The following is a 24,460-nucleotide window of genomic DNA, read 5'->3' as shown; positions in this document are numbered from 1 at the left end:
AAAAAGGAAAGAGTGGGATTGCTAGAATTGATTGGGAAACTGGAGTTTCTCATAAAATACAGGTAGATTCTCAGATTGGGACTCGGAAAAACTGAGGGCCGAACTTCAGCATCTAGTTGTGGGCACAATTGTTTATCAACTCGACAAGGTTAAAAAGAAATTCTTTGAAGGTGGTAATAAAGCAAGCTGCCTATTGGCCAAAAAACGTCAATCCAGGGCGACACAAAATCAGATTCTCAAAATCAAAGCTGAAACAGATATGATGGTGTCTGATAGTGATGACATCCAAGCCCATTTTACTAAATTATATCAAGAACTATATTCCCAATGTACTGATATTGATCAACCCAGTATAGATGAATACTTACACGGCATTAGTTTTCCAAGGGTAAATCCAACTCAACAAGAACGTCTGAATAAGGAAATTTCAGAATTTGAAGTCACTCAGCAGAATTAGCAAATTTTAGCAGAATATCTGGGTATAAATTAAATGTGGACAAATCGGAATTTTTGAACATTTCCTTACCAGCAGAACGTGTGGCGGAGATTAAGAGAAGATTCCTGTTCAAAATTGTGACCTCTGAGGTGAAGTACATAGGAGTAAAATTAAGTGCTAAATTAACTAATCTTTTCACCCTTAACTATACTAGGGCCTGGGAGAGGGTGATGGAAGATTTGCAGAGGTGGGAAAGAGGTAACTTGTCCTGGTTGGGCAGAATATCAGCTATAAAGGTAAATATATACCTAGAATTAGTTATTTGTTTCAAACTTTACCAATTTTTGTACCGGAGGCTTGTATGGAAACATAAACTTTTTCATTTTATTTGGAAGCGAAGGCCCCCAATAGGCTTCCCCCTACACTACCTGTAGGGGAGGCCCTTCAGGTCCCCACCATCGGCAGGTGCAGCTGGCTGACTGATGGAGGCCGGCTGGAGCTTCGCCACTACCAGCCCTCATTCCCCGCGGGTTGAGCCTTTGGGTGCCGGGGCAAGCTGGAGTTAGGTGGGCCTCCGTCCGAGGTCATCGATGAGATGATGATGAAGTTAGCCAGAAGACAGCAACAGCAGAACTGGAGAGTCTGTACTGGATGAGGCGGAGTCCCAGAGACCCGGGCGCCAATAGGAACAAGAGTCAGAACGAGGGCGCCCGAGCAAGAGCAGGCCGAAGCCTGAAAGGCCAAATCCAGGACTAAAGCTGTAGAGGTGTCGTGGAACAAGCTGAAGTCAGGGCAGGCGGCAATCAAGGAGCAGTGGCAAGGCAAGGCAGAAGTCTAATCCAGGAGATGAACAGTAGCATGGTCAGACAAAGCACAGGCCTGGACTAGGGGAGGATCAGTAGCTTGGTCAGGCGAAGTAGAGGTCTGGTCTAGGAGAAGATCAATAGCGTAGTTAGGTGAAGCAGAGTTCTGGACTAGGAGAAGATCAGTAGCGTAGTCAGGTGAAGCAGAGGTCTGGACTAGGAGAAGATCAGTAGCGTGGTCAGGCAAAGCAGAGGTCTGGACTAGGAGAAGATCAGTAGCGTGGTCAGGCAAAGCAGAGGTATGGACTAGGAGAAGATCAGTAGCATGGTCAGGCGAAGCAGTGGTCGGGTCCAGGAGAAGATCAATGGCATAGTCAGGCAAAGCAGTGGTCTGGTCCAAGAGAAGGTCAGTCCATAAGAATAGCTGAGTAGCACAAAGCATGGGAACAGGAGAAGGCAAAACCAGGAACAGGAACATGGAAGGAACAGGAACCAGGAACATGAGGAGATCACAAAGGAGGCAATGAAGTACATGTCCAGCATGGAGACCTGTTGCAAAGGGACTAACAGGAGCTAAGCCCAGCCTTATATGCCGGAGCTCAGTGATGTCATCATCCGGGGCCACTTGTTGGATTCCCGCCGCGGTCCTTTCATAAAGAACAGAGATGCCCGGAAGGAACAGGAACCAGGAACACGAGGAGATCACCAAGGAGGCAACGAAGTACACATCCAGTGTGGAAACCTGTTGCAAAGGTGACTAATAGGAGCTCAGTCCGGCCTTATATACCAGAGCTCAGTGACGTCATCATCTGGGGCCGCGGGTTGGATTCCTACCATGGTCTCTTCATAAAGAACAGAGATGCATGAACGCTCCTAGAGAGGGGCGCGGGATGGTGGTGTCTCTCCGCGCACCACACGGAAAGGCCCGCCGCAGGTCACAGGAGTCAGCCATGGAGATAGAAGCGTTGGGGACGGTCTGAGGATGGAGACAGCGGCCCACAGCCATGAGGGAAGTGGAGCCAGATGCTGGAGCAGGCAGAAGAGGGTAAGAGGGCCTGAACGCGGGCCTGCCGTGGCTGGCACACACAACACATTGAAGGTTTGGGATAAGTGGAAGTGTGGCCTGGTAGGGGATAGGGGACACTTTTATAGTTCTCTTATTTTTTTTAATAAAGAATTTGGCCTGGGATACTCCAAAGTTTTAGCAAGGTGTTGGGAGAGGAAGGGATGTTGTTGATTAGAGCAAATCTGGGCTGGTAAGTGGCCAAAGGCAATTTCAATGCTTTTGTTTAATTTGGCATCTTTAGATAGCAGAGTTGCTTACCTGTAAGAGGTATTCTTCAAGGACAGCAGGATGTTGATGGGTGACATTATCAGATGGAGCTCAGCACTGAAAACTTTTGTTTCTAGAAACTTTGACTGGCATACTGAGCATGCCCAGCATGCCACTATCCACACAGCCACATGGGGTGGGGTCCCCCTTAAGTCTCTTATCTTAGCAAAAAAGATGAGTGAAAAAATAAAATAATAAAACAATGGAGAACCCAACTCCGTGGGGTGGCAAGCGGGTTTCCTGAGGACTTATATCCTGCTGTCCTAGGAGAACACCCGTTACAGGTAAGCAACTCTGCTTTCTCCCTAGACAAGCAGGATGGTAGTCCTCACAGATGGGTGAATACCAAGCTACACACTGCCCCTGGCAATGAAAGGACCAACAGCACTTAACCACATGCCAACGGGTACAACAACAGAAGAGCTGTGGGTAACAACAGGAGGCAGCAGGAACCATATACTGGGCCCAGGTAGGGAGAGTTGGGATCTTAAGCTTAGAACAGGTTACGAAGGACAGACTGGCCAAAGGTGCTGTCATGTCGACCATCCCTGTCCAAACAGTAATGGGTGGCAAATGTGTGCAGGGAACTACAAGTCGCAGCCTTGCAGATCTCAGCGATGGGGACTGCAAGAAAGTGCGCCACCGACACTGCTATGATCCTTTACTGAGTGTGCCCTAATGCAGCCTCCAAGTGGAAGGCCCGCCTGCTTATAGCAGAAGGATATACAGTCTGCCAACCAATTGGACAGGGTTTACTTGCCCTCCACAACACCAAGTCTGTTCTTATCAAAGGAGACAAAGAGTTGTGTGGACTGCCTGTGGACTGCTGTGCGCTCAAGTTAAAAGGCAAGGGAGCATTTGCAGTCCAGAGTATGCAGAGACCGTTCACCCTGGTGGGAATGGGGCCTCGGAAAGAATATGGGCAAAATGATTGAGATGGAAATCAGTCACCACCTTAGGCAGGAACTGAAGGTGAGTGCGTAAGACCACCCTGTCATGAAAGAACTTTGTATAGAGCGGATACGTCACTAACACCTGAAGCTCACTGACCCTGCCAGCAGAGGTGACTACAACCAGGAAAATGACTTTCCAGGTGAGATGATTAAGCTCACAGGAGCACATGGGCTAGAAAGGAGGTTGCATGAGCTACGCAAGTACCACATTGAGGTCCCAGGACACAACAGGAGGATGCAGAGGGGGCTTTAGTAGCAACAGGCCCCGCATGAAGCGCCCTACCAAGGGCTGACCAGAAATGGGAGCACCACTTATGTCCTGGTAATAAGCGCTGATCGCACTCAGGAGAACTTTGATTGAGGTGGTCTATAACCCTGACTCTGAGAGGAACCATAAGTAATCCAACAGGTGCAGAGTGGGGTACAAGAAAGGGTCTAAGCCCTTCGTATCACACCAGAGAACCTCCTCCACTTCAACTGGTAAGACTTCCTGGTGGAAGGCTTTTGGGAAGCCACCAGTACCTGCAACACATTTTCAGAGAGGTCAAGGGACTGTAAGACTACTCTTTCAACATCCAAGCAGTGAAGTCCAGCAAATAGAGGTTTGGATGGCGCAATCTGCCCTGGTCCTGCGTGGATAAATCGGGGGAGGTGCCCAGGCATATGGGCTCCCGAATCAATAGGTCACACAGGATCAGGAACCAGACTTGCCATGGCCACCATGGGGCTACCAGGATCATTGTGCCCCTATCCTGCTGGAGCTTCACAAGAGTCTTCCCCACCAGCAGGAGTGGAGGATATGCCTACAGAAGGCCCTTCCCCCAAAACCGGGTGAAGACATCCAAGGCTGGCTCTCTGTCCTCCCTGTACAGGCAGCAAAAGTGGATCACTATTTTGGGGAGAGGCAAAGAGATCCACATCTGGACTGCCCCACAAGCGGAAAATCCTGCCAACCACTGTTATCTTGAGCGACCACTCGTGGGGGTGGAAAACTCGACTCAGGCGGTCCGCCACTACATTGTTCATCCCTGCCAGATAGACCACTCGCAAGAGCATATCCTTGGACAGGGCCCAGGCCTAAATCTGCACTGCTTCCTAGCAAAGTAGGAAGGAGCCTGTGCCTCCCTGCTTGTTTATGTACCACATCGCTACTTGGTTGACGTGTTGTATTACAACTACTTTGAGGGCCAGGTGATCCTGGAACACAGAGAGGGCATACCTGATCACTCGCAGCTCCAGGAAGTTGATTTGATAATTTGCTTCCTGACATGACCACAGGCCTTGCGTGTGGAGACTGCCCACGTGTCCCCCAGCCCAAAGTGGAGGCATTGGGTTTAGCACCACATGGGGGGGATGATGCTTAGAAGGGAAGTCCTCTTTCCAAGTTGGGCAGATTCACCTACCAGAAGAGGGAGGTCCGGAGTGGTGCGGTAACCTGCACTGGTGCAGAGAGGGCCTGGGTGGCTTGGAGCCACTGAGAGCGCAGTGCCCACTGCACCACACACATGGCTAGGTGAGAGAGCGTAGTGTCATGCACCACTGCTGTCATATGGTCCAGCAAGTGGAGAAGCATCCTGGCGGAGACCTTTTGGCAGTTGCGGATGGAGTGAGCCAGGGATGCCAGATTTCAGGTCTCAAGGGAGGAACGCTCTCGCTAGAGAGGTGTCCAGCCGAGCCCCAATGAAAGCGAGCTGCTGCACGGGCTCAAATGGGATTTGAAGAAATTGATCACAAACCCCAGTGACTGGAGCACTGTGGTTGTTAGGCAGAGGGAGTGCAGAGCAGTCATCCAGGTAGGGGAAAACATGCAGCTCCTTGCGGTGGAGATGTGCCACTACCACCGCCAGACATTTCGTGAACACCCGGAGGGCTGAAGTGTGGCTGAATGACAGCACCCAGTATTGAAAATGGGGGGCCCATCAAGAAGTGCAGGTATTTCCTATGAGGAAAGAATATTGCTATGTGGGCGTAAGTGTCCTTCAGATCGAGAGAGAAGAGCCCAGCTCCTCTGTGAAGGAGGGGAATCAGGATGATCAAGGAGACCATTTTGAAGCGTTCTCTCTGCAAGAACCTATTTAAAGCTCTGAGGTTGAGAATGGGCCGAAGACCACCTGCTTTCTTTGGTATCAGAAAATACCTTGAGCAGAATGCCTGGCCCTGCTGAGAGCGAACAGGTTCTACTGCGCTTGCCTTCAACAAGGCTGAGCGTTCTAGCTCGAGAAGCTCCTGATGTTCCGAAGGGGTCTGCTGCAAGGAAGGCAGAGAATCTGGTGGAACAGTCCTGAAATTCAGGTGGTAGCCATGTTGAACAATGGACAGGACTCAGTGGTCTGTGGTAATAGGGGGATAGCAGTCTGCGAACAGACCTAGCTGACCCCTGACTGATGGGCAGGAATCTGTGGGCACCACAAGCTGGTCTCCACACTCTTGCCACATGTCAAAAACCTGCAGCTGGGCTGCTGCGTGGGTTGAGGCCTGGGAGCACGCTGTTGACAAGGCCGGTACCTGGACCTGGCAGAAGATGCTCTGGTGTGTGTGTAGCCAGAGGGTAGTTCCTCCTTTGGCGGTAAAAGGGCTCGCGAGTGTCCTGTCTCTGGGTCCTGCGCCCTGAAGTCTGGGGTCCAAGGCACTGGCCGAGAGCTGATGCAAGGTTTTGTGATGGTACTTGAGCTGAGCGACTGTGTCTCTGACCTTATCCCTGAATACATTTTCTCCGGTAAAGGGTAGGTCAGCCAATCTTTCTTGAAACTCGGGCCGGAGGTCGGAGGCTCGAACCCAGGCCACACAGTGGACGCTAATGCCCAAAGCAGACACCTTAGCCGATGTCTCAAAGACATTGTAAGTTGCTCTCATGTTATACTTTCCAGCTTCTAAGCCTTTTTGAATCATGGCTTCCAGCGCTTCCTGTTGCGGCTGGGGCAGTCTTGCCTAACAAACCTGCTTCATTTTTTTGAAGGGGTTAATAAACATGTGGATAAAGGTGAACCGGTAGATGTAGTGTATTTGGATTTTCAGAAGGCGTTTGACAAAGTCCCTCATGAGAGGCTTCTACGAAAACTAAAAAGTCATGGGATAGGAGGCGATGTCCTTTCGTGGATTACAAACTGGTTAAAAGACAGGAAACAGAGAGTAGGACTAAATGGTCAATTTTCTCAGTGGAAAAGGGTAAACAGTGGAGTGCCTCAGGGATCTGTACTTGGACCGGTGCTTTTCAATATATATATCAATGATCTGGAAAGGAATACGATGAGTGACGTTATCAAATTTGCAGATGATACAAAATTATTCAGAGTAGTTAAATCACAAGCAGACTGTGATACATTACAGGAGGACCTTGCAAGACTGGAAGATTGGGCATCCAAATGGCAGATGAAATTTAATGTGGACAAGTGCAAGGTGTTGCATATAGGGAAAAATAACCCTAGCTGTAGTTACACGATGTTAGGTTCCATATTAGGAGCTACCACCCAAGAAAGAGATCTAGGCGTCATAGTAGATAATACATTGAAATCGTCAGCTCAGTGTGCTGCAGCAGTCAAAAAAGCAAATAAAATGTTAGGAATTATTAGGAAGGGAATGGTTAATAAAACGGAAAATGTCATAATGCCTCTATATCGCTCCATGGTGAGACCACACCTTGAATACTGTGTACAATTCTGGTCGCCGTATCTCAAAAAAGATATAGTTGCAATGGAGAAGGTACAGAGAAGGGCAACCAAAATGATAAAGGGGATGGAACAGCTCCCCTATGAGGAAAGACTGAAGAGGTTAGGGCTGTTCAGCTTGGAGAAGAGACGGCTGAGGGGGGATATCATAGAGGTCTTTAAGATCATGAGAGGTCTTGAACGAGTAGATGTGACTCGGTTATTTACACTTTCGAATAATAGAAGGACTAGGGGGCATTCCATGAAGTTAGCAAGTAGCACATTTAAGACTAATCGGAGAAAATTCTTTTTCACTCAACGCACAATAAATCTCTGGAATTTGTTGCCAGAGGATGTGGTTAGTGCAGTTAGTGTAGCTGGGTTCAAAAAAGGTTTGGATAAGTTCTTGGAAGAGAAGTCCATTAACTGCTATTAATCAAGTTTACTTAGGGAATAGTCACTGCTATTAATTGCATCAGTAGCATGGGATCTTCTAGGTGTTTGGGTAATTGCCAGGTTCTTGTGGCCTGGTTTGGCCTCTGTTGGAAACAGGATGCTGGGCTTGATGGACCCTTGGTCTGACCCAGCATGGCAATTTCTTATGTTCTTATGTTCTTAAGTGCTCTGCCAGTTCTTGAACCTGTTTCCACAGGTTTCTGTTATACTGTGACATGTATAACTAGTAGGAAGCAATGCGGGCAATAAGCATTGTTCCTTGAAAAACTCTCCTACCAAGAGAGTCCAGGCCTCTATGTTCTCAGCCTGGAGGGGTGGAGGAGTGCGTATATGATCTTTTGGCCTTCTTGAGAGCAGACTCCACTACCACAAACTGGTGTGAGAGTAGAGATGTGCTTCGTTTTTTTCTACCGGGTCGTTTTTTGACTCTGATACTTCGTGGTAAAATTCGTTTTTTCTTGTTAAGTTTTTTTTGAAAAACGAAACGAGGAAAACTGAAACCGGGCCAAAAAACGAAGCAGGAAACGAAGCTAAAAAAAAAACCACCCAAGCATTTAAATTCATTTCCGTACATTAAATACAAACTCCCCCCCCCCCCCCTCATCCCTCCCCAAGACTTACCAACATCCCTGGTGGTCCAGCGGGGTCCCGGGTGCCATTTGTTCCTCCGTACCCGTGTGCGCCATTACCAGCCTTCCTCAAAATGGTGCTGAACAGCCTCTGAACTACTATGTCACAGGGGCTACCGGCGCCATTGGTCAGCTCCTGTCACATGGTAGGAGAACCGACCAATGGCGCCGGTAGCCAACAACGTTGGGAGGCGAGGTCAGGCACAGTGGGGAGCTCTGGGTGAAACTGTGGAGAGGTCCTGAGGAGTGGGGTAAGAGACAGAGTAAGGAGGGATCCCCACAGTAAGTAAGCAGGCTGTGGAGATCAGTACCTGGGCAGAGACTCCGAAGGGGGTGGTGCTAGGAAGGCCCTTGGAGTGGGAAGAACGAGACAGGATGTGCAGGAGGTATGCTGTAGAGGCATCCCCGAGGGGTGGAGCTGCTCAGTGAGGGAGGTACTGATGAGATGATGTAAGCTAACCCGCGGAGCGGGGAAGCCAGAGTCAGGTCTCCAGATGATGATGTAGGCCAGCCCGAGGAGCGGGAGTGCAGGTAGTGACCGGTGGTTGAATCAAGGGTACTGCCCCGAGAGTGGGGAAGCACAATGGTCCCTGGTATCAAATGTAGGCACTATCCTGAGGAGCGGGGAAGCACTGACAGTCCCAATTATAGAAAATAGGCACTACCCAGAGGAGCAGGGAAGCACTGACACAGTCTCTGTATAGAATGTAGGCACTGCCCCGAGGAGCGGGGAAGTACAGAGATAGAGCTCCCAAGTGGTGAAGGCATTCCAAGAGGTGGCTCTGTAGAGCACGCACGCTGGGCCCCTGAGGAGCAGGTACCACTCAGGGTCCAGTGTCCAAGTAGGGTCCGGTAGCATCAACACAGGTCCAACGGAGACAGGAGCTTGTAGAGTAGCGATGGAACTCATTGCCAAGTCAGCTAGCTATGGGCGAAGGGGAGCTTAAGAACCCTGATCCAATGACATCATCAATCAGGGACACCCCCTAAGTTCATGCCGTAGAAGCTTCAAAAGAGGGCCCGGTGGTGAACACGCGCGCCTAGAAAGGCCTGGAGTCGGCATGGTTGGCCGCGGCATCCCAACCGCCACAAAGAACCTTGGGATATGCGGTGGCAGAGACTAGCTCCTGCCGCGAGCAGGCCCAGACAGGGAAGCAGGATGGTGCAGGACGTGAGTAGACTCACTCGCAGCCATCTGCGACCGATTGTCATAACACACAGTAGTCAGTGGGGAATACCTAGGACTCCTGGATCTAGAAGATGAAGGGCCCTCTGCCCCACAGGGTCTCTTCGGGGAAGACTTGGCATGGGCCGGTGCTCCACCAGCATCATCACCGGCACCATGCCGGAGGTGGTGTTTTCCTTGGTGCTCAGCTCGGTCTTTTCTCCAGCACCAAGGAAGTTGACGAGCCGGATTCTTTGGACTGGTCAGATGACAGAGATGATCAGTCCCTGGAGATTTTCTCATGGCGAGGAGGAATTGATTGGGATGTGGAAGACAATGCCGTATCAGAGGGATCACCTATACCCTTGGGCGTCAAGGTCCTCGAAGCCTGAGTTGATGGATCTCAATTTTTGGTGTCAAAGAGCTGCTCCATCTTGTCCAGACAGGAACAATGGCCCTTAGGTGTCATCTGAGCACAGTTGGGGCTCCCATAGACATCGTGGGAGGCCCCCAGGCAGAAGATACAGATCTCGTGCGGATCATATGAGACATGGTACGTTGGCAGTTGGGGCATTTCCAAAAACCGGATGACTGCATAAGAAGAAGCCAGCGAGTGGTCGATGGTCAGCAGCCACTGAGTTAGCAGGCTCGGAAATTGACTGCAAGGTACGATGGCAAAACACTTACCTAGCGACGGGGAAGCTGATGGAAAGAGGGACCCAGCGCAGAGAAAATAATGGAGGAAAAACCTTGAGAAAAACAATTTGGAAATGAGCTCCGATGACCACAAGGCTACTGTTTCGTGGAAAAAAATGAGTCTGAAGAGGAACCCCGTGTGCCAGGCTCCATCTGATGATGTCACCCATCTGTGAGGACTATCATCCTGTTTGTCCTAGGAGAAAATTATCTTTACATGCAACTGACTCATTCCTTTTACAGAAGAATGTAATGGAGTTCCTAGGGAAGGGGAAGACTCTCTTTGAGGGATATTGTGCCAAGGCGCTGCTGGTGTTGAGGGGGATTTCTAGAATATATAGTCTCTTAAATGGGGAACTTGGGTAGACTCCATCCCACATTGTAAATTGGGAGAAAGATTTGAAAATAAGCTGGAACCAAAGTCGTTGGAATTATGTTTTGCTTATACAAAAAACAGCTCCATCTCTGCTCTGATTGTGGAAAATAGGTATAAGATGTTATATCGTTGGTATTTATTTATTTTTATGTATTTAAGTATTTTATATACCATCATTCCATGTGAGAATCACTAGTTCATAAATGTGTACAGGATTGACACTCATTAATAAATGATGAGATAAATAATTGATAAATAGGTTTGACATTAATAGGGAAATGGCGCCAGCCATCCAATGCTCCCTCCATGTGACAGGGGCCGGCCAATGGCACGGATACCCTGTCACATGGTAAGGGCAAAGGCCATCGGTGCCATTTTTATTAGTGACAGCCCGAGAGTGGGAGATCGCTCCCGGGACCCCCACTGGACCACCAGGTACCTGTAAAATGTTTTTTGGGGGGTCGGGAGGGTGGGGGAAGCTAAGGGATTAGTTTTAAAGGGTCGGGGTGGTTTTTTTGTTTATCAGCTCGGGCGCAGCCGATAAACATAACTGCGATCGGGTTGGACGAAAAAAAAAACCACACGATGTGAATCAGAACTGGAATCCGAACTGATTCCGGTTCCGATTCACATCTCTAATATTTGATATAGTGGGGATGTGGATTCCCAAAGATCGGCAGTTCTTTTTGTTATTTCTGACTTCCAGTTTAGATAAAGATGTCACTTCCTTCTCTCATCAAATAATACTGTCAGCAAGAGGGAAAATGGAGAGATTACTTACCTGATAATCTCGTTTTCCTTAGTGTAGACAGATGGACTCAGAACAAATGGGTATAGTGTGCTCGTGCTAGCAGTTGGAGACGGATCTGAAGTCAGCACGTAGTACATATACCCCTGCAGGAAGTGCAGAAGCTCAGTAATCTTCCTAGCAAAGCATTATGGATATATGTGTGACTGACCGATTGATTAACTTAACATGATTGAACTGACCGATTGACAATAGCTGGAGACCGCCAGGGCTCTTCAACCGGAAGGTGTCTACATCCGGTAGGGTGGATGCCCTATGTAAAGAAAACATGGCTTACCTTGAATCGGTGAATTCCCCTGTGTATTGGCAGCCGGGTGGGATGCTGAGTCCATCTGTCTACACTAAGGAAAACGAGATTATCAGGTAAGTAATCTCTCCATTTCCTAGCGTGTAGCAGATGGACTCAGAACAAATGGGATGTACAAAAGCTACTCCCGGACTGGGCAGGAGGCTGCCCGCGGACCGATTAGGATTGCTCTTGCAAATGCTGTGTCCTCCCTGGCCTGTACGTCCAGATGGTAGAATCTGGAGAAGGTATGGATGGAGGACCACGTTGCCGCTCTACATATCTCGGCAGGCGATAGCATCTTAGTTTCAGCCCAGGAATCCGCCTGTGCTCTGGTAGAGTGGGCCTTGACTTGCAGCAGTGGTGGTTTTCCCGCTTCCACGTAGGCCGCCTTGATAACTTCTTTGATCCAGCAAGCAATAGTTGCCCGTGAAGCTGCTTCCCCTTGCCTCTTTCCACTGTGAAGAACGAACAGATGGTCCGTCTTTCGTACGGCCTCCGACATTTCCAGGTATCTGGACAGCAGTCTGCTGATGTCGAGATGACGCAGTACTCGACCTTCTTCCGACTTCTTCAATCCTTCCATGGTCGGTATCAATATGGTTTGGTTGAGGTGGAAGGGTGAGACTACTTTGGGTAGGAAGGAGGAACCTTGCGAAGATGGATAGCCCCTGGGGTGATTCTGAGAAATGGATCACGGCAGGACAGCGCCTGTAGCTCCGAGGTGCGACGTGCCGAGCATACGGCCAGCAAGAACACCATCTTCAAGGTTAGGAAATGGAGGGAGAGGCCTTGGAGGGGTCTGAAGGCGGGTCCCGCTAGGAATTCCAAAACTAGGTTGAGGTTCCACAGGGGCACTGGCCACTTCAGGGGCGGGCGAATGTGTTTAACTCCTTTCAGGAAACGTGAAATGTCTGGGTGAGTGGCAATGCTGTTGCCGTCACTCCTGGGGCCGTAGCAGGATAGTGCCACCACCTGAACCTTGATTGAATTGAGGGACAGACCCTTCTGCAGTCCATCTTGTAGGAAATCCAAATGATGGGGATTTTAGCGGCATGCGGATTGGTGCTGCGGGCTTCGCACCAGGCTTCAAATACTCTCCAGATCCTTATATAAGTTAGTGATGTGGAGAACTTGCTTGCTCGGAGGAGGGTATCTATTACTGACCCTGAGTATCCCCTCTTCTTCAGTTGGGCCCTCTCAATGGCCAGACCGTAAGAGAGAATTGAGCAGGATCCTCGTGGAGGATGGGACCTTGTTGCAGTAGGTCCCTATGCGGGGGCAGGGGTAGAGGGTCCCCGCCAGTAGTCTTCTCATGTCTGCGTACCAGGGTCTTCTTGGCCAGTCCGGGGCCACTAGAAGAACTAGGCCTCTGTGCTGCTGAATCTTGTGAATAATGGCGCCCAGCAGGGGCCATGGGGGAACAGCATATAGCAGGGTCCCCTGTGGCCATGTCTGCATCAGGGCGTCGATCCCTTGAGATTGAAGATCTCGCCTGCGACTGAAGTATCTGGGTACTTGAGCGTTGGACCTGTCCGCTAGCAGGTCCATACCCGGAGTCCCCCACCGATCCACTATCATCTGGAAGGCCGTGGATGACAGCTGCCAGTCCCCCGGACTTAGGTTTTCTCTGCTGAGGAAGTCTGCTGTGGTGTTGTCCTTCCCGGCGATGTGGACGGCGGTGATGTCTTGGAGATTTGCTTCCGCCCAAGTCATCAGGGGGGCTATTTCTAAGGATACCTGTTGGCTTCTTGTTCCGCCCTGTCGGTTGATGTATGCCACCATGGTGGCGTTGTCCGACATCACTCTGACTGCGTTGTTGCGAAGTCTGTGGGCAAACCGCAGGCAGGCTAACCTGACTGCCCGTGCCTCTAGTCGATTTGATGTTCCACCCTGACTCATCCTTGTTCCACCGCCCTTGGGCGGTTAGTTCTTCGCAGTGTGCTCCCCATCCGCTTTGACTGGCATCTGTGGTGAGCAGGGTCCAGGTTGGGGAGGATATTCTTGATCCCTGGCTCATGTGGCTGGGCTGCATCCACCACCGTAGCTGGGTCTGCACTCTGGCCGGTAGAGGAAGATGCACGGTGTAGTGCTGTAATCGTGGGCTCCACCGAGATAGGAGTGAGTGTTGTAACGGCCTCATGTGCGCTCGCGCCCATGTTACCACTTTCAGAGTGGACGCCATTAGGCCGATGACCTGTAGGTAATCCCAGGCTGTGGGCCGGGTGGTGCTCAGCAGGGTCCATAGCCGGTTCCGCAGTTTTGATCTCCTCTTTGGGGTCAGGCTGACTTTGCCTTCCTGGGTCTCGAATCGGACTCCTAGATATTCCAACGACTGCGAAGGTTGTAGGGAACTCTTGTTCGTGTTGACTACCCATCCTAGGCTTTCCAGAAGAGATATGACTCTGTTGGTTACCCGGTGGCTCTCCTCCGGTGATTTGGCCCTGATCAGCCAGTCGTCCAGATAGGGATGGACGAGGATTCCTTCCTTCCTGAGTGTCGCCGCTACCACTACTATGACTTTGGTAAAGGTCTGCGGCGCGGTGGCTAACCCGAAGGGTAAAGCCCGGAACTAGAAGTGTTGGTTCAGGACTTTGAAGCGTAAATAGCGCTGGTGATCTGATGGATTGGAATGTGCAAGTAGGCCTCTGCCAGATCCAGGGATGTGAGGAACTCCCCTGGCTGTATTGCCCTTATGACTGATCGCAGAGTTTCCATGCGAAATCTTGGGACCCTGAGGTGTCGGTTGACTGACTTGAGGTCCAGGACAGGCCTGAAAGTGCCCTCTTTCTTGGGTACAATGAAATAAATGGAGTAATGACCCGAACTTATCTCCCATGCAGGCACTGGGGTTATGGCTTCTAAGGTCAGGAGCCTTGCCAAGGTAGCCTCCACCGCCGTCCTCTTGAGGGAGGAGCAAGAGGACTCCACAAACTTGTCCGGAGGGGTTCGACTGAAGCCCAGGTAGTACACATCTCGGATGATGGCTAGGACCCATCTGTCTGAAGTAATCTCGACCCATCTGCGGTAGAATAGGGTTAGCCTGCCCCCTATGGCTTCTTCCCTTGGATGGGTCGGCTGATTCTCATTATGGGGTGCGGCTGGGACTCGAACCCGAGCCGGTTCCCCTCTTATTACGTCTGGTCCAAAAGGACTGGTTCCTGGCCTGAGGACGAGATGCTTGGAAGCTATTCCTGTACGGGTTGAAGCGTTGAGAGCCTCTACCTCTAGATGGCCTAGGAAAAGGGTGCTGGCTTCTCCTTGACTTGTCTTCTGGCAGGCGGGGTAACGGAAAGGTGCCCCATTTGTTAGCCAGTTGCTCTAGGTCGCTACCGAACAGGAGGGATCCCTTGAAGGGCATTCTAGTAAGGCGAATCTTGGAGGATGAGTCGGCCGACCAATTCCGTAGCCAGAGTTGTCTCCTGGCTGCCACTGAGGATGACACTCCCTTGGCTGCCGTGCGAACTAGGTCGGAGGCAGCATCAGTGAGGAACGAGAGAGCTGATTCCATGTCCTCTCCCGGGGCGTTGTTCCTGGCTTGAGATAAACAGGAACGCGTCACCACGGTGCAGCAGGTCGCAATTCTTAGGGACATGGCTGCCACCTCAAAGACTTGTTTCAGAATGGCGTCCAGGCGCTGCTCATGCGCATCCTTGAGGGCCGCCCCCCCCTCCACTGGAATGGTGGTGCGCTTCACAATTGCGCAAACTATGGCGTCTACCTTAGGGCACGCCAGCAGCTCCTTGGTTGCCGGGTCCAGAGGGTACATGTGAGCCAAGGCTCGACCCCCTTTGAATGAGGCCTCCGGCGTATTCCACTCCAGGTCGATTAGCTGTTGTGCTGCTTGTAGGAGGGGAAAATGGTGGGCCGTCTGACGAAGGCCTTCTAGCAGGGGGTTCATTCTAGGTTCTCCTGGGGTGCCTTGGCCTGGGATAGCCAGTTCCGACAGGCATTGAGAGACCAGGTCTGGGAGATCCTCCTTAACAAAGAAGTGTCTCATGGTTCGATATGGCTCTATCCCCGAGGGAAGTTCTCCCTCCTCGGGGAGCTCGCCTTCCTCCTCAGAATAATCCGAATCCTCATAGGTGGGGCTTCCGGGTGGCGAGTGGCCGTGCCTAGGTCTCGAGGGTCCAGGGACTGGGTCATTCGGAGCGTAAGGGTCTGCTCGGGGATCAGACTGCATCCTGACAAAGGCATGAATCCCTTTAAATAATTCCACCCAGGAGAGCGAAGCAGGTTCTAGCCTTAGGGGCACCAGGTCTCTAGGGTTCCCCTGCTGCTCATTTCGGCCTGCAGGATCTGGGGTGTTCCCTGAGGAGCTGGCAATTAATCTTGGCTGAGACCGGCCCTGGCCTGAAACTCCCAGGGCCTCCTCACATTGGGCGCATAGGGAGTCTGCTTCCTCGCTCTGTGTGACCCTGAGGTGGCATGCTGAGCAGAGGCCTAGATCTCTAATGCCTGATTCTGGAGGTGCCACCTCTGAGGACGCATGGGCCCGTATACGCTCCATCGTGTCTGTCATAAATATGCGCTGGTACGCTCCCAGCTAAAAATAGGCGCTTTGTGATATGTGCGCGACTTATGCGCAAAAGACCTTTAATGTGCGCTGAATGATAGGCGCCCAGTTCTTGTGCGCCCAACTGAAATATGCGCCCAGTTCTTGTGCGCCCAACTGAAATATGCGCCCAATCTTTGTGCGCCCGACTTCAATATGTGCCTAACATACGCGCCCGTAGCTTGTGCGCTTAGCGTATTTGAGCGCTCTATCGGGCGGCAAACAGGGCTGGATGGCGACGGCGAGCAGGGAGGCAAGATGGTGACCTCCTTGGCGGGTCTCCACGTAGGCAGACCCCGCTACTCCTCGCTCCTCGGAGACCAGTAAATAAAGATGTCTGCCTTACCTTGTCTTCGGCGCTTCCCGGTTGCGACCTGGGCGGTCTCCGGCTATGGGGGGAGAGGGTGAATACCGTCACCGCCGCGCTCGAGGAGGTGCACCCGCTGCCTCTAGGCCGCGCCCGAACTCATCTCGCTCGGGGGCCAAGTCCTCACTGCGAACGGATTGGGACCGAGGCGCCTCTATGCTGCGCCCGAGCCCTTGTCACTTGGGGGCTAGGTCCCTGCCAGGATTCGGCCACCGGACCGAGGCTCTTACCTCCGAGGGACCATGGAAATCACCTCGGGAAACTCAACTGGGGGAGGGAGCCGAGGGTATCACCACAGGAGTGCGGGGCTCTTCTCTAGTAGATTCCTCCTGTGAATTTAGTCGTTAGAATTTGGAAGAACGCTCAGCGAGCGTGAAGTAGCGCCAAACTGCTTTGGAGATGGAAATTACTGAGCTTCTGCACTTCCTGCAGGTGTATATGTACTACGTGCTGATGTCAGATCCGTCTCCAACTGCTAGCATGAGCACACTATACCCATTTGTTCTGAGTCCATCTGCTACACGCTAGGAAAAAGCACTTTATTAGAAGAAGACTAGTACACCGTCTCTGCAAAAAGCAATTCAAAGATTGGATAAGGTTTTCTACATGAATAAACTAACTGCAGTTAAGTGGAAACGATTGGGGAAATTTAAAAAATTTGGCTTCTTTATATCCTCTGGAAAGAGAAGGAATAATATATTTATGGATGCACTGAAGAGTAAGAGAGCCAAGAAGTCATCCTTTGGGGGGTAGGGTAGGAATGGGACTGAGAAGGTTAGAAGGCACAGGGGGAAAATTGTTATCTTGATTCAGGATATGGGGAGTATTTTCAATTTATTATGCACCCTACAGATTAGAACAAACAAAAACTGTTGCTTAAGATGATACTGCCTGTGGCGCAAGGATTGAAAATATATGTATTCTATTTATTAAAATGCTCTGTCTATTGTTATGTTACACATACTGTTATTTTTTCACAATAAAATTTTAATACTACATTTTTTTTTTGTTTTGAAACTAAAGTAACAAATTTGGGTCCTAATGAAACATATGAATGAAATGAAACAATTGTTTTTCTTCTGCACATCCCTAAAGTTGGTGTGGATGGGCAAACTAGATGAGTGTAACAGTCTTTTTCTGTCATCATGTTTCTACATTTCTTACACCCATCCTTACATTTACATCTTTACATTTCTTACACCCATCCTGCGGAACCTGCACTGGCTCCCAATCAAATTCAGAATCCTATACAAAGTTCTAACGATCATTCATAAGGCCATTCACAACATCACCCCACTGGATCTCAAGATCCCACTTTGACCTCGCATACCTTCCAGACTGGTGAGATCAGCGATAGAGACACCCTCCAGGCCCACCCCATTAAAACCTCATTAAGGAAGAGAGCTCTTTCCACGTCTGGACCAACTCAATGGAACTCGCTCCCTCCAGATCTCCAGCTCGAACAATGCCCAATCACCTTTAAAAAAAGACTCAAGACATGGCTGTTCAGCCAAGCCTTCGCTTAACTCAGATGACCCACGGAACTTCTTGCGGTTTTGATAGTAGACCATCTTCACTAGCAAGCCGCTCATTGTACAGACGAGTTAACAAATGTTCCCCCTCATTACCTAATACCAGTGTCATCATCTTAGACACCTGGCTATACACCTAAGTTAGCACCCAGCCCACCGGTTAAAGTTCCTCTTCTTACCTCTATATTAAACCCAATTCCTTGGATCCAAGATTGGTTCATCCTTGTTTAATATAATGCATTCGTATGCAACGTTTTTTGTTATAATGTAAACCGAGGTGATTTGTAACTTGTTACATGAATATCGGTATATAAAAGTGCTAAATAAATAAATAAAATAAATTTCTATGTCTCTGTTTGGAAGCTTTTGCCTTAAAACAGCAGCTGTAGCTTACCTTTGTCCTCTGGGAAATTTCAAACAGTTTTAAACTTCTTTTTCTTTAAAGTAATATTAGCAATACATTATAACCACTAACATTTCATTTTTCAGTACTCTGTATAACTCTATGTCTGGTTCATATAGGAGTATTTTATTAATTTGAATATGCCTGGAGAAATTTTACCTGCATACTACTGTACATACCTGCATACTACTGTGGTGATCACAAATTGTAATCTTCTTTACGTTCGTTCAGTACACGTTATACGTTTTGGGGTAGATTTTGAAAAACAGTGCGAGCGCATACTTTTGTTCGCTCACAAGGCGCAAACAAAAGTACGCAGGATTTTCTAAGATATGCGCGTATCTTATAAAATCCAGGATCGGCGCGCGCAAGGTGCGGCACATTGTGCACCTTGCGCGCACCGAGCCCTGCGCGCGCTGCCCGTTCCCTCCGAGGCCGCTCTGAAATCGGAGCGGCCTCGGAGGGAACTTTCCTTCCGCCTCCCCCCACCTTCCTCTCCCTTCCCCTACCTAACCCACCCCCCCAGCCCTATCTACACCCCCCTCACCTTTATTCCAGAAGTTACACCTGTCCCTCGGCCCAGCGGCTGTTCCGGAGGCCTCTGGACCGCCCCCGGAACGCCCCCGGGCCGGTGCCACAACCCCTGAGCAAAGCCCCGGGACTTACGCGTGTCCCGGGGCTTGCACGTGCCGCCGAGCCTATGCAAAATAGGCTCGGGGCGCGCAGGGGGCGGTTTAAAAGATTACACGCATAACTTATGCTCGTAACCCTTTTAAAATCCGCCCCTTTATGTACTGTTGTTTCAATTGTAAACTGTTGTGAAGGTCTGTTCCAAACAACGGTATATAAAAACACTTAAATAAATAAATAAATAAATAAATAAATGCCTCCGTCTGCTTTGATACCACATGTGTATAGCAGTGCTCTTCGAAAGTGCTGATAAGAAAGAGGATGGTACATTCTAAAGCAGGGGTAGACAGCTCTTGTCCTGAAGTACCACAAACAGGTCTGGTTTTCAGGGTATCCACAATGGATATGAATGAGGTATATTTATATGCACTGCTTCCATCGTATGCAAATATATTTCATGCATGTGGATTTTCTGAAAACCAGACCTGTTTGTGGCACTCCAGGACTCGAGTTGCATACTCCTGTCCTAAAGCATAGGTCAGTAGTGGTAAAAATTGTATTGTACCTCAAAATGCTGATGCATTGTATTCTATGGGCCCATGCACTAAAATTCATGCTAAAAAAGATTAGTATGCATGTCATTAAGAATTTAATGTGAATATTAAAATAATACTTAATGGGCTCTGCACTAAATTCTTTTGTGTACTCACTAAAATTAAGCCTCTATAGAGGGCATACAAAAAAAATGTGCACTCAGCGCATAATTAAATTTCCTGTGCTAACTAGCCAAACATGAAATAGCTGATTAGTACAGAGTTCTCTCCCACCAACCCTGATGTAAAATAGAAGAGGTCCTGCTCTGGATCTACTTTCCATCTGAACATCCAATAGAAGCATTAAGAAACTGATTCCAGAGCTACCTCCCAATCTCCCAATCCTTTAAAGGGCAAAGCTAGAACTCCCCACCACCAATCCTGCCTCCAGAATGGCCACATGCCATTCTAGAGGTCCCCATTCTTCACTGGCAGGAGATACTGCAGATTATTCTTACCGGCATGGCCACCAGACTCTGGGGTCGATACAATATTGGGCGCTGAGTTCAGTGTGCTGCTAATCGCACAACTGGACACGTATTTTGGAAGCGCTAGACATAAACCCAAAGCAATATTGGGATTATCGTGCCCAAAACGTGAGTCCATACAGGCGCATAGCTAATAGCGCTCATCCTATGCAAATGCCCCCAACGTACCCCCAATATATAAAAAAATGTGTGCCCGATGCGCACATTTTAACCCTCAAAAATTAACACCAGCCCAGAGCTGGTGTTAAGTTTTAAGGCACCCCAAGCTATACGCAGAAAAGCAAGTAATACAGGTTTTCTGTGGTTCCTCCTACTTAATATCATTGTAATACTAAGCAGGAGGAACCACAGAAAGTTGTAAAATAAAAAAAAAAATCTTGACAGCGGTCAGGTTAGGAAAGGGAAACTCAATTTACGAGCATCCATTTTCCTAATTAGTGGCTGTGCACAAGTTAGGAAAATGGACATTTGGAAAATTATGTGTCCGTTTTCCTTACCTGCAACACAGCCACTTCTCATGGGCACTCAATGCCATAGTTGTGCTAGGGATGTGCAATTTATCCATTGTGTTTCCCTTTTAGCGTGCCAGCTCATTTGAGTATTATATTGAGCGCCCAAGAGAGGGGACGTGCACGCATTCAAAAAATGTGCATCCAGGTTGGATGCATGTTTTTTTGCATGTGTGATATTGCATTGGGCCCTCTGAATGATACCACCTATTAGTGCTTCACTACGTATCAAGCATTATAAAGCACTACTAGGAAATACAATTTGGAGTTCAGTGGCCATGTTGGCAGGAGAGGTCTGCTTTTCCTACTACTGGGGAAGAATGGAGAGACCACTGGAATGATTGGTGGCAATTCCAGAGAGGTGAATGAAGGAATACAGCTTGGCCCTTTGAGGGATGAATTTTCTCCCATTTTTGAGGGGGAGGTATCTCCAGAGAAGTCCTCTATTTTTACATCTCAGGTGAGAAATGGCTCCAGATAGGGCCCATCTGAAGTTTCTCCATCAAAATAAGAATAGACTAAGCATGAATTTACAGGAGATTTTTTTGGTTAGCTTGCCATGTACTTGTGACTTGGATTGGCCACTGTTGGAAACAGAATACTTGGCTTGATGAACCCTTGGTCTGACCCACTATGGCATATCTTATGTTCTTAGTGTAGCATTTCATTTACCAGTTTCTTCAGCAGTAAGATTTGTTGTTCTCCCCTTTTCCTTGTCCCAGTAAGCTTTAGCACTGACCGTATAAACTAGATCAGTTTTATCACGAATTTCATAATTTGGCAACTTTCTCTGAAATAAGAGAACAATTTTAGATTTATCAATTAAATACTGTTACTACTTATAGACTGAACAAAGTTAAATACAATCAATTTCTTAAGGTAATACACTTTGCTATATATACATATATACAGTATACACACACAGAATGACAATGCTGAGATAAAAGTGACTGATTGGAAAGGAAGGAATCCATGTAACCAAAAAGAAGTTGCATTTTCAGATCCTATGAGAGCGATTTTAAACCAGATCATTGCATGAATTTACTGTGAAGTTTGGTGAGGTTTTCAGTCCCTTCTGAAGGAAAGTTATACAGTGATAAAAGAGTGCTTTTGAACTATATTCTTGTTGATTTGATTTGTTAACTTTTATTTAGAAGCAGACACTTATTTTGATGTGAACAGGCTATTTCTATAATCTTGTAGTGAGCATGGAGGAAGAACAGATTAATAAACCCTGGAGAAAAAGGTTTCACATTTTAAGCACTGTGATGCTGCTACTGTAATAGTTGTTTACTTATTCTTGCAGGCATTTATAAGTCTAAACAGGGCTCCTGTTGGGTCTCATTTTCATTCATGTGAAATGTTCTTTCCTTGTGCACGGATCTGTTTGTAATATGGAACTTGGTTTTCTATATGGGCACAGAAAAGCATAGGTTGCCTTTCAGCCCACAGGGATGTGCAGCAGGGACGGATTCGTCCGATTCGGTATTCGTATTCATCGGGACCCAAATCCATTGCATCCTTTTCGGGGGACCCCAATTCGTCCATTAGTTACATATGGTATTCGTTTCCCATTAAAGTTGAAAAATCCCCCATCCCAACCCTTTAAATTTAATTAATTACAACCCCTCACCCTCCTGACCCCCCAAAGACTTGCCAAAAGTCCCTGGTGGTCCAGCGGGGGTCTTGGAGCGATCTCCTGCACTCGGGCTGTCGGCTGCCGGTATTCAAAAAGCCTTTGCCCTTACTATGTCACAGGGGCTACCGGTGCCATTGGCGGCCCCTGTCACATTGTAGGAGCAATGGATGGCCGGTGCCATCTTGTGCTCCTACCATGTGACAGGGGCCGACCAATGGCACCGGTAGCCCCTGTGACATAGTAAGGGCAAAGGTATCAATGCTATTTTGAATACTAGCAGCCGACAGCCCGAGTGCAGATCAGGAGTCCCACCCCAAGACTTGCCAAAAGTCCCTGGTGGTCCAGCGGGGGTCCTGGAGCGATCTCCTGCACTTGGGCCGTCGGCTGCCAGTATTCAAAATGGCGCCGATAGCCTTTGCCCTAACTATGGGGGAATGGAGGATAAGCATACAGAAGGCCCTGCACCAATGGTGAGCAAATGCTTCAGATGCTGGTTTGCTGTCCACCCTGTACAGGGAACAGAAGTTCCTCACCTTCTTGTTGAACAGGGATGCGAACAGATCCACATCTGGGGTTCCCCAGAGACAGAAGATCAGATCCACAACTGCTTGATTCACGGACTACTCATGGCGTCAGAGTCCCAGCCTGTCTCAGCCTGTTCGCGACCACATTCTCTAGGCACATGGCCCAAAGCACCATGCTGTGCGACAGGGCCCAAGATCAAATCTGGACAGCCTCTCAGCAAAGGACAAACGATCCCGTGTCCCCCTGTTGATGTACCACATCACAACCTGGTTGTCTGTCTAGATTACAATCATCTTGTGGATCAGCAGATCCTGGAACACCCAAAGCACGTACTGGATCGCGTGCAGCTCCAGGAAGTTGATCCGACACTGCACTTCCTGGGCAGACCACAAACCCTGTGTGTGGAGTCCCTCAACATGGACACCCCACACCAGGTTGGACAAATCCATGGTGAGCACAATCTGGGCTGGAGGAGATTGAAAAGGCACCCTGAGGTCCAATTGTGCCAGACTTTCCCACTAGGAAAAAGAGTCCCAGAGAGGTGAAGTAACCTGGATGTGGACACGGAGGTCCTGGGTGGCCTGTCGCCACCCGGGACCTCAAGGCCCACTGGGTCCTGTTCATATGCAAGCGGGTCAAGGGAGTGACATGGACGGTCATGGCCATGTGCCCCAAGAGCCGCCGCCGGCCAGCTGCTACCAGCAACCGCCTACCTGCTCCCTGGCCTTCCGATTTACCAGCACCTGCTGGCCTGCTGCCAGCCTGCCGCTACCAGCACCCGCCTACCTGCACCCACCAGCCCACTGACTCCCTGGCCTTCCAGCTTATCAGCACCCACTGGCCCGCTGCTACCAGCAACTGCCTACCTGCACCCGCCAGCCTGCCGATTCCCTGGCATACTGCTACCAGCGCCCGCCAGCTTGCTGATCTGCTGGCCTGCCCTCCACCTGATCACTCTGTGCGGGGAAATGACTGCCGCCACTACTGATGATTGGGGCCATCCCTGAATGAGGAGCTCTTGTGCTGGGACACTATCCTGACAACCTGCCATTACCTGCACCCGCCAGCCTGTGCTCACCATTGCCACTGATTGGGGCCACCTGCCTGCTGCTACCTGCACCAGTCGGCCTACACCTGCCACTGCTGCTGATTGGGGCCAACCCAGACCAAGGAGCCTTATATGCCAGGAGATTGTCCTAGCCACCGCCACTGATTCAAGCCACTAGTTCGAGCTTACCTGCCTGCTGGCTTGCTCAGTGATATGAGATCATCTGCCACTGCTTCGGCTGCTATCACTGGCTGGGGCTACTCCTGTCTGCAGTGTCGCCGCTGGTGTGAGCCACTACAAATGCAGGAAGCCCCGGCGCAGATGGCTTAAGTAAGCTGGGAGCCCCGGAACAGAAAGAAAATGTGGTAGTTAGAGGGAGCCAGAAGCTCCGGTACAGGCAGGGCCATGTGACAGAAAGAGAGATCTGAGAGCCTCTAAGCAGAATAATCCACGCAGAATTTTGAGAGAGCTGGTAAGGACTAGGCCATGTGGCGGCCTGAGAGATTCGGAAGCCCCGATGAAGACTAGCTGAGAGCCCCCGGACAGAATGATCCATGCGGAAGTTTGAAGGAGCTGGAAAGACTGG

General features: G+C 49.5%; 1 protein-coding gene across 1 annotated transcript in view; it reads right to left on the bottom strand.

Annotated features, from left to right (window-relative positions):
• NUGGC (nuclear GTPase, germinal center associated) overlaps positions 1-24,460 on the bottom strand; it is an 864,070-nt gene that overhangs the window by 353,367 nt on the left and 486,243 nt on the right. Inside the window, exon 11 of the mRNA XM_029596224.1 lies at positions 21,335-21,452. Coding sequence (XP_029452084.1) covers positions 21,335-21,452 — 118 coding nt within the window. The remainder of the gene's footprint in view (positions 1-21,334; positions 21,453-24,460) is intronic.

The sequence above is a fragment of the Rhinatrema bivittatum genome, chromosome 3 (genome assembly GCF_901001135.1).
Source record: "Rhinatrema bivittatum chromosome 3, aRhiBiv1.1, whole genome shotgun sequence".
Classification (NCBI taxonomy): Eukaryota; Metazoa; Chordata; class Amphibia; order Gymnophiona; family Rhinatrematidae; genus Rhinatrema; species Rhinatrema bivittatum.
This window is presented reverse-complemented; position numbering and strand designations above follow the sequence as displayed.